The sequence below is a fragment of the Bufo gargarizans genome, chromosome 5 (assembly GCF_014858855.1).
Source record: "Bufo gargarizans isolate SCDJY-AF-19 chromosome 5, ASM1485885v1, whole genome shotgun sequence".
In the NCBI taxonomy this organism is placed as follows: domain Eukaryota; kingdom Metazoa; phylum Chordata; class Amphibia; order Anura; family Bufonidae; genus Bufo; species Bufo gargarizans.
The window spans coordinates 62,762,990-62,773,500 of record NC_058084.1 but is presented as its reverse complement, the minus strand read 5'-3'; the positions used below and the strand labels follow the sequence as shown (position 1 = coordinate 62,773,500).

Here is a 10,511-nt window from a genome sequence, read left to right as displayed (position 1 = left end):
AGGCTCTCAGCAGGTTGTGTTTTGCCTTCTGACACGGTGACTGACCTACCGTTCTGTGGAATTCGAGAATGGTAAATGACTACCAAAATATCAGATAGGCCCCACAGGCTTACACACATACACATATTTTCTAATTTTTGCTTTTTTTTTTAGTCGATCGATCTTGCTTCCAATAGTTTCATCCTTCTTTTTCCTGTATCATGACAGAGTAGGTGCCATAAGAACAGCTGGTGACACTAGTAACGGGAACTGTGTGCCAACATCTCTCATTGTCCAGATGTCTCTACAAAAACAGAAATACATGGTTCATGGTTGTACATCAGCCTGAAGAACTTCCATTAACACCTTAACGCCCCAGGACGAGATGGCTCAACCTCAAGCGCCGGTACATAGCGCTCGAGGACGAGCGCTCTCGTCCTGGAGTCGTTCCTCCTCCCGGTCAGCAGCAGAAATCCGGCGGTTACTGACCGCCGGATCCCTGCTGCATCCACCAGCATCGGCGATAACCCCTCAGCATCGGTGGATTAACCCCTCATATGCCGCGGTCAGCGCTGACCACGGCATATGGGAGGTTTGCGCTCCCTCACCTGATGGATCGGGTCCCCGCTATGCTGTGGCGGGGACTCGATCGTTGCCATGGCAGCCCCAAGCCATTCCGTAAAAAATAAAAACTGTACTAAATAAACCATTTTTTGTCACCTTACATCACAAAAAGTGTAATAGCAAGCGATCAAAAAGTCATATGCACCCCAAAATAGTGCCAATCAAACCGTCATCTCATCCCGCAAAAAATGAGACCCTACCTTAATCGCCCCAAAACTGTAAAAACTATGGCTCTCAGACTATGGAGACACTAAAACATGATTTTTTGTTTCAAAAATGAAATCATTGTGTAAAACTTACATAAATAGAAAAATATTGTATATGTATTCGGTATCGCAGCTTCCGTGACAACCTGCTCTATAAAAATACCACATGATCTAACCTGTCAGAGGAATGTTGTAAATAACAAAACAAAAAACGGTGCCAAAAAAGCTATTTCTTGTTACCTTTCCTCACAAAAAGTGTAATATAGAGCAACCAAAAATCATATGTACCCTAAACTAGTACCAACAATACTGCCACCCTATCCCATAGTTTCTAAAATGGGGTCACTTTTTGGAGTTTCTTCTTCTTCTCTAGGGGTGCATCAGGGGGTCTTCAAATGGGACATGGTGTAAAAAAAAAAGAAACAGTCTAGCAAAATCTGCCTTCCAAAAACCGTATGGCATTCCTTTCCTTCTGTGCCCTGCCGTGTGCCCGTACAGCAGTTTACGACCACATATGGGGTGTTTCTGTAAACTACAGAATCAGGGCCATAAATATTGAGTTTTGTTTGACTGTTAAGCCTTGCTTTGTTACTGGAAAAAATGGAAAACTTGCCCAAAAATTAAAATTCAGAAATTTCCTCTGTATTTGCTTTTATGGAGTTTCTACTCTAGGGGTGCATCGGGGGGCTTCAAATGGGACATGGTGCCCAAAAAAACAGTCTAGCAAAATCTGCCTGCCAAAAACCGTATGGCATTCCTTTCCTTCTGCGCCCTGCCGTGTGCCAGTACAGCGGTTTACGATCACATATGGAGTGTTTCTGCAAACTACAGAATCAGGGCCATAAATAATGAGTTTTGTTTGGCTGTTAACCCCTTGCTTTTTAACTGGAAAAAAAAATATTAAAATGGAAAATCTGCCAAAAAAGTGAAATTTTGAAATTGTATTTCTATTTTCCATTAATTGTTGTGGAACACCTAAAGGGTTAACAACGCTTGTAAAATCAGTTTTGAATACCTTGAGGGGTGTAGTTTCTAGAATGGGGTCATTTTTGGGTGGTTTCTATCATGTAAGCTTCACAAAGTGACTTCAGACCTGAACTGGTCCTTAAAAAGTTGGTTTTTGAAAATTTCTGAGAAATTTCAAGATTTACTTCTAAACTTCTAAGCCTTGTAACATCCGCAAAAAATTTTATATCATTCCCAAAATTATCCAAACATGAAGTAGACATATGGGGAATGTAAAGTAATAACTATTTTTGGAGGTATTACTATATATTATAGAAGTAGAGAAATTGAAACTTGAAAATTAGCAAATTTTTCCAAATTTTTGGTAAATTTTGTTTTTGTTTTATAAATAATTTATTTATTTTTTACTCCATTTTACCAATGTCATGAAGTACAATATGTGATGAAAAAAAACAAATCTCAGAATGGCCTGGATAAGTCAAAGCGTTTTAAAGTTATCACCACATAAATTGACACTGGTCAGATTTGCAAAAAATGGCTTGGTCCTTAAGGTGAAAATGAGCCAGGTCCTTAAGGGGTTAAGTATACGTTTACCTTTCGGCACCATTTTACATTCAGAACTATTTATATAATGAGTTGAGTAACTATGAGTAACAGTGTCCCATTCTCATCCAGAGCTGTATTTATAATTCTGCTTCCCCTTAAAACCTCCTGGTCACACAGAACACAGTCGATGGGCTATGAAAAGGATGTAAATAAGCTGCATTTACTGCTCTTATGTGTGAAAGTACATGATGAAGAAGAAAGATGTTACCTGTACCAGCATCCAATCAGGTGAGAAAATGGACGAAAAGAATTGCCAAACCAACGTTTAGAAGCATAACCAGGGCAATCATAACCGAATTGGGCCCCTGCAAATAAAGTAATAATTATTGTACTGAAACACAGTCCACGTCAATCATGGCAAATAAAGCAATTTGATATAATGACCCAATCTGAGAGCAGAACAGGGCAGCACATTTTACATCATCTCGGGCTGAGGCCCAGTTCACACCTGCGTTGATCATTTCCATTGTCCTCCTCTGTGAAAGGAGCAGAACATCTAAAATGAAGGAGGTGCTGCCAGGTCCATCACAATAGTCAATGGAGTCTGTCATTTCGCCAGAAAAAATATTGAATTTTTTTTGTGGAATCTGTGATGGGGGCTCCAATGCAGATGTGAACGTAACCTTAGAGCTCATGCAGACGTCCGTATTTTCGGTCGACATCCAATGCACATTTTTGGCGGATCAAACGTAGACCCATTAATTTCTATGGGGGAGTAAACAATGCACAGAGTATACAGACGTCACTCACATGCTGTCTGCATCTGTGTGCAAAATTATACTACATGTCCTACTCTTTTCTGTTTTTCCAATAGGACTGCATCCATATTTTACGGATACTGATTTGGTCGTGTGCAGGAGGCTTCAAAATGACCATACAAATGAGAGAGAAGTAGGCAATGAAAGCTCTTTTGTCTGCCCACCGGACTAACATTTCAAACATGACGTTGATGGTCTATCATCAGTCTGGTAAAACTACTGTTTTTTTTTTAATAATCAACTTTAGACTAATGTGTATGGCCACCTTAAAGGGGTTATCCAAGTTTGAGTAACCCCCTATAGCAGTGATGGCGAACCTATGGCACGGGTGCCAGAAGCGGCACTCAGAGCCCTCTCTGTGGGCACCCGCACTCTGGAAAAAGTCAGTAGTGTACAATATGCCTTAGACTTTTCCTGACTTTTCAGCACAGGCAGCACACTGAATGTAGGCAGGCTATTATAGCTAAATAATAAAGTACATAGAGGATATACTATACTGGACTATAGTATTCAGGTTAAATTGCTTTGTTGGCACTTTGCTATAAATAAGTGGATTTTGGGTTGCAGTTTGGGCACTCGGCCTTTAAAAGGTTCGCCATCACTGCCCTATAGGATGCCCGGCCCTGCACATACTTACCTGGTCCCTGACTCCGGTTTCCTCCAGGGGATGCATCTCACCTGGTACACACGTCGACAAATGTAGATTTCTGCCGGCAGCGGAGATGCAGCCACTGCCGTGTTGTGACTCTGGAGGAAGCCGGCGTTGGGGGCCAGGTAAGTGGGTGCAGGGCCGCGGGTCCAGGCATTCTAGAGGGGGGAATTTAAACTTGGATAACCCCTTTAATGTGTGTTCTCTGTTTATAGTCTCTGCACCATTCTGAAGCCTGTAGACTTTCATACCTTCTATGCTCAGGAATTTACCAACATTGTGCATAAATAATATAAAGTAAGCCAAGTTCTCAGCAGTTCTTAAACTGTAAACTATTACATAATCAGGTAAGATACTGATTAAAATACTAAAACCTTATTTCTACATACAGGGCTGTCCCTAGATTGGTGCCTCTTCATAGTGTTTGCTGGGAAGGGCATGAGAGGCCCTGGAGTTGGATAGCATATCCACAATTTACTCAATTACCTCCCATCCCAGGCTCCACAAACACAACAGAAATAAACTGGTTGGTGGTCCTTTGATTAGATGCCTTGATAAATATCATTCTGAATCAATGCAGTATGTAAGAGAGCCTTATGAGATAGCGAGTAGTCTCCTTTAAGACGTGAATAACAAGCAGCTTGGTAACAGTGAAGAAGCAATCGCGACTCCCCGGGCTATGACTTCTGTTTTCGTACTATTTATACAATGCCTGCTAACTCTATGTGGGCTACAGAATGTACTGCGTCATTTTCTGCCTTTCTGGTATCTACCAGGCAGCGACAGAGGGGCCAGTCAATCATTCTGGGGACTCCGCAAACAGGGGCGCACCACCAATGAGGCGATTGCCATAGGCAGCACCAGGTAGGGGCAAGAGGGGGGCAGTAGAAGGGCCATGGGCAATGAGTGCTTTTATTGTGGCGAAGGGGTTAGGTAAAGAAATTGGCATGGGGGGGCAGTTTCAGTTTTTGCCTCAAGCAGCAGAAAGGCTAGGTGCACCCCTGTCCGCAAAGTTCAGTCATTACAGAAAAACTCCAGTCCCCCCAATAATTCACAGTTATCTCTTTCTGAAATATTCATCTTTTGATTTCTGAGCCCGGCAGCCATGAGATTTTTCTTTTGGCTTTTCTATAGATGGAAGTGAATGAGAAAATATGTGTTTGTACCACACAGGGGAAGGCACTATTTGTATACATATTTTCTAGGGATGTAAGAGCTGGTGCTACTTACCTAGCTATCACCTTGGTTGCTGCAATGTAGCCGCCTAGGCCATACTGTTATTTGATAAAATAGTAATAATATGAAAAAAACTAAATTATACACGTTCATAGAATGCCACTATTTTTCCCTTTAATTGTCTTTTACTAGAACTTAGTTTGTGGCAGACCAGAAGAATGTGCCGTAAGTATATAATGGTTGGAGGTCTGACCGCCGGTACTTTCACATCAGCGTTTTCCTTTCCGGTACTGAGATCTGTCATAGGATCTCAAGACTGGAGGAAACCAGTCTTGGGGACAAAACTGAACAGAACAGAGGGCACCAGAATACATTCCGTTCCGTTTGGTTGTGTTCCCATGCCGGACAGAAAACCAGTGCAAGCAGCGTTTTTGTGTCCGGCATGGGATACTGATGACGGATCTGGCATGAAACACAATGTAAGTCAATGGTGCCAGATCCATTTTCTCAGACACAAAAGAAAACTGATCCGTCTTGGTCATTTTACCCTGCTTTCACACCTGAGCGTTTCCCAAACGCGCGTTTCTGACGCACGTTTTTGTAATAGTAAACGCGCGTTTGTGTCATTGACTGCAGTGTCCTATGGCCACAAACGCGCGTCAAAACGCCCCAAAGAAGCTCAAGTACTTGTTTGAGCGTCGGGCGTTTTACAGCGCGATCGTACACGCTGTAAAACGCCCAGGTGAGAACCATTCCCATAGGGAAGCATTGCTTTTCATGTGTTGAGCGTTTTACAGCGCGTTTGAACGCGCTGTAAAACGCTCAGGTGTGAACTTACCCTGGGTTCAGACCTGAGCGTTTTACAGCGCGTTCCTACGCGCTGTAAAACGCACAACAGGCAGGAACCAATGATTCCCTATGGGAATGGTTCTCACCTGGGCGTTTTACAGCGCGTACGATCGCGCTGTAAAACGCCCGACGCTCAAACAAGTGCTTGAGCTTTTTTTTGGGCGTTTGTCGCGCGTTCCCGCACATAGATATTCGGGAACGCGCGACAATGTGTGCACGGCTGTCTCTGTATGCGCGCTTGTAAACGCCCGTACAAGCGCGCATACAGAGCGCTCCTTTCGGAACGCTCAGGTGTGAAAGCAGGGTTAGGGTAAGAGATAATACACCTGGATCCGTTCAGAACAGATGCAGCCGGCTGTATTATCCTAACGGAAGTGCTTTTGCTGATCCCTGCCAGATCAGGCTAAAACAGCAGATGTGAAAGTAGCCTAAAATGTAAAGGCCTACTTTGTGCCATCCCTCTTTTCTCTGCCTAGGAGACATCTGGTTGGTTTATGGACTATAATGCATCGGCATAATGTTTCCCAAGTGAAGCTGACGGGAGCTCAAGACACGCATAGACTGAATGTGTAGCCATCATACATTTATGGCCTATCATACTGATTTAAAAAGGTAGAGAAACCTCTATAGGGTACTTTTAAGTCAAGCTGTCTTCTGGCTCAGCTATGAGGGTAATGAAGGTAGAAATTACAAAAACTACTATCTATTGTCTGCATTTGAGAAAAAAAAACCTTCACAGATATATTCCAGGTGCTCAACTGGCCAACTCACTTGATGGTCTTGCTTTTTGCAACTAGTTAATGATTGCATTTTACTCATTTTGGGCTAAAGATAGTTTTTTTCAACTAGTCTTTCAGCTGTCTTTAAGAAATTAATCTGTTTGCAGACTATCACTTCTCAGTCCTGTCAGCTGATGGCTCATGTGAAGCCTTTTCTCTGATCTCCTGACCTCATTAAACACTCATTATAGCTAAACTTTTATCAAACTGATAAGAATATGGATTAAATTAGTGTTTGTGAGGTCAGAAGATCAGAGATGAGGCTTCACATCGAGCCATCAAGCTGAGGGGACTCAGAAGTGATCAGTCTGTTAGCAGACTGATTTTTTAACCCCGTATCTCAAAAACAACTGAAAACAACTATTAATAAAGACCACTTGACAAAAAATTATTTTTAGCCAAAAATAAATAAAATAACAATTGCTCCCAAGGTGTCCATAGCCTTTTACAAAGCATTTTCTATAATCAATGATGATATGTAAAGCTGACCATCCACTAGTTTAACTCTTTGTGGGCATATTATATAGGTCCTTGTTTACAGTGACTATTCCTTGCGACAGTCATGAAAGAGGAGGTACTCCATTAGGAAATCAGAAGATACGGTAACACCCATTGGCTTAGATTTATCACGGCGTCTAATAGACACCATCTCCTACACGGATTCTCTCCCTGACAAACACTCTGCTGTTATGGCCAGTCTTTACATGGCTCCCTGTTTCAGAGTAGCAGAAGAAATATCTAGAAATGGATAACAGGCGGTTCCAACACTAGAGTGTCCATCGGATCGGAGAATCCGAGCTTTTATACAGTGTTTTCACCGACTAATTTAAATGAGCTGTTAACGATACCAGCGTAGCTTTACAGCGAGATTCTCTACAGATTTGCATTTGCATTTGTCTTCCAGAGTTGCCAACTGGAAGAATAGACACATGAAACCAACATGTACCATGGGTAAAGCGGGAACCCAAAATAATTCCAACATAAATGACAATCATCAGTACTTACACTTTGTGACTTACATCGGCCAGGGTATTCAATTTCCAAAAGAGAAATAATGGCTAAATAGATTAAATTCTAATGTTTAAATAGTTTTCATCACTGGCTTGATAGGGGACAAATATTAGATCGGTGGGGGTCCTTCTGCAGTGACCCCCAACAATTATGAGCACCCTGTACGCCCCTCAGAGCTGCCCAAAATAAATGGCTTGCATGGATGTATTTCTGGAGCGTAATAATATTACAGGCTATAGCTACTAGAGAGGGGTCGTTGATCCAGGGAGTTATTCTGATTGCCTGATTGGAGTCGGGAAGGAATTTTTATTCCCCTAAAGTGGGGAAAATTTGCTTCTACCTCACAGGGTTTTTTTTGCCTTCCTCTGGATCAACTTGCAGGATGACAGGCCGAACTGGATGGACAAATGTCTTTTTTCGGCCTTATGTACTATGTTACCTGCCGCTCTATTTATCTCTATGGGAGCTTTGAGAGATAGCCGAGTGCTGTGCTCGGCAGTCACCAGAACTCTCTTGTTTTTGTGGGGCTCGGAGGGGTACGGGGTCCCTGTTTTTGTGACTGATGAGGGTCCCAGAGGTAGGAGCCCTAATGATCTAATAGCTATACCCTATCCTAGCCACTATAGTCTAAGGCCCCATGCACACGGCCGTGTTTCACAGCCGTGTGCGGGCCGTGGAACCGCGGCCTGGATCCCTCCTGAGAGCAGGAGCGCAAGGCGTCACTGGTTGCTATGACGCTGTGCGCTCCCTGCTGCCGGCACAGTACAGTAATACACTGGTATAGATCATACCAGTGTATTACTGTACTGTGCCGGCAGCAGGGAGCGCACGGCGTCATAGACGCCGTGCGCTCCTGCTCTCAGGAGGGATCCAGGCCGCGGTTCCACGGCCCGCACACGGCTGTGAAACACGGCCGTGTGCATGGGGCCTTAGACTGATGACATGTCTAGCTTGGCTTTTGACTCCACATGCTGCGAGGAAACAGTCACTGACTTACACAGTATTTCCCAGGGGAAATTTGAAGGATAATAATGAATAAGGCTAGTTTCACACCATTAGAGACTTCCAGCAGAGAACAGCCTGCCGGAGTTATCTGGATGAGACATAGCCGGAAACTGCCGCCTGTCCCTGGACCCCACTGACTATAGTGGGAAATTAGAGGCGATCCGGACGCTCCCGGCATATATGATGGGATTCAGCCAGACAAAAGTGGCTGCACGCCATGGTTTTTGTCAGACCGAATGCTGCCTGTCAGATGTCTAACGCTCTAACGAAGGTAGCCTAAGCCAAACCTAAAACTTAGCGAAATTGGACCAAATCCAATTAAGAAACCATTAGGCTGGGTTTCCAGTCTGGATTTTTGATGTAGCCTTTCAAGCCAAAAGACAGAAACCAATCACAAATGGAGGACAGCTATAAAGGAAAGACTGCATAAAAAATTAACAAACCAGCCTTAAAATTATAACTGATACCTACTGAATTAATTCCATTTCCAACAGGTGATACTGAATCAGTATTTATTTGATTCTTTGGTGCCACAGATCTGGGCATAACTTTTGGCTCAGGTGTGCTTTCTTTGGCATCTGGCTTTGATTGTGGCTTTTTAGGGCTTTGTTTCTGGGATGGTGGCACATTCACTGCTGATGGTAGCTTTTTTTGGTTGGACTCTTCTTTTATAGCTAAATGCAATGAGGGCTTCACTGATCCATAGTAGCTATGGAAATCAGCATGAAGTTCCCCATTCCCAGTGCTGCTTGGATTATGGCCAAATGAAGCCTTTGGTGACTGTTTGACAAGGGTCTCCTCTTTCACGGGAGCTTTAGCAGGCAGGGGTTTCAAGGAAGCAACAGGTAAGTTATCAGTAGAAGCACTTTTTCTTTCAAGATTTGAGGGTGCTATTGGGGCAGTGTTAGAATTTTTTCTCTTTATGTCCTGTGAAGAAGACTGTTGAGGCTGCTTTCGTTTTTCCTCTGGCGTTCCTGGAGGAGTTGTTCCTTTCCTATAAAAATGAGGTGACTCTTTTGGAGTAGGTGGCTTTTTGGGTAACTTTTCCTCTATGTTTTCTTTTACTTCAGTAACATCTTGAAACTTTTGCCTGATGTAATCTGGCCCTGAAATTATTAAATGAAAATAAAGTGAGAACCATGCATACAAGTGAACCATGTTACTTGAATAGAACTTGGAGAAAACATGGTGCTGTGTCTATAAAAGACCATTGTTTCTAATCTCAGAGAACCTCTAATATTGTACATAAGCTGTAAAGAAATGAAGACACACATTTCATCTACAATTGTATATTGTGGAGGAACTCTTGGCTACCTACAGTTATATGAGACAAGATGAAGTATATTCATTTTTAGGCTAAACATTCAACACATGACCTTAGTTTAGTAACATGATAAAAATGTGAAGAACATAAGCTTATTCTTAGTATGAACAAAGGACCTTGCTGAGACACTTGAAAATAATGGAAGCCATCAACGCAACAACAACGGCAAATTAATTTTTGTTCTGAACATCTATAAAATGGTTGCCTTAAAGGGAATCTGTCACCTAATATTACTATACTAGCTGAAGGACCCTGCTTCGCTCAGGTATATTTCATCTATTTAATTTAATGTTTAATGTGTGTCATTAAAAGATATTGACAGTATCCCCCCATAAGTGACATCTACAGCACCCCACCGCCTTAACACTGCCCCCCCCCCCCACCACAGTGCCCTGTCTCCTTAAAATTGGACCTACACAGCAGCCCACCCCCTTCAGTTTGACCTTCACAGCAGCCTGCCCCTTTAACAGTGAGTTTCACAGCACACCACCCCCTTGACAATGACCTCCAGGGGCCCGTCCCCTTAACAGTGGCCTTTACAGCAATCTGCCCCTTTACACGGACCTCCATAGCGGACCA

The 10,511-nt window shown here is 43.0% G+C and overlaps 1 protein-coding gene across 1 annotated transcript in view; it reads right to left on the bottom strand.

Moving 5' to 3' along the window:
- Positions 1-203: 203 nt before the first annotated feature.
- Positions 204-10,511, bottom strand: part of JPH1 (junctophilin 1) — a 108,722-nt gene continuing 98,414 nt past the window's right edge. The window contains exons 4-6 of the mRNA XM_044293372.1: positions 9,080-9,714; positions 2,590-2,686; positions 204-283 (exon numbers count right to left, since the gene is read on the bottom strand). Of these exons, the coding sequence (XP_044149307.1) occupies positions 2,606-2,686; positions 9,080-9,714 (716 nt within the window). The 3' untranslated portion in view covers positions 204-283; positions 2,590-2,605. The remainder of the gene's footprint in view (positions 284-2,589; positions 2,687-9,079; positions 9,715-10,511) is intronic.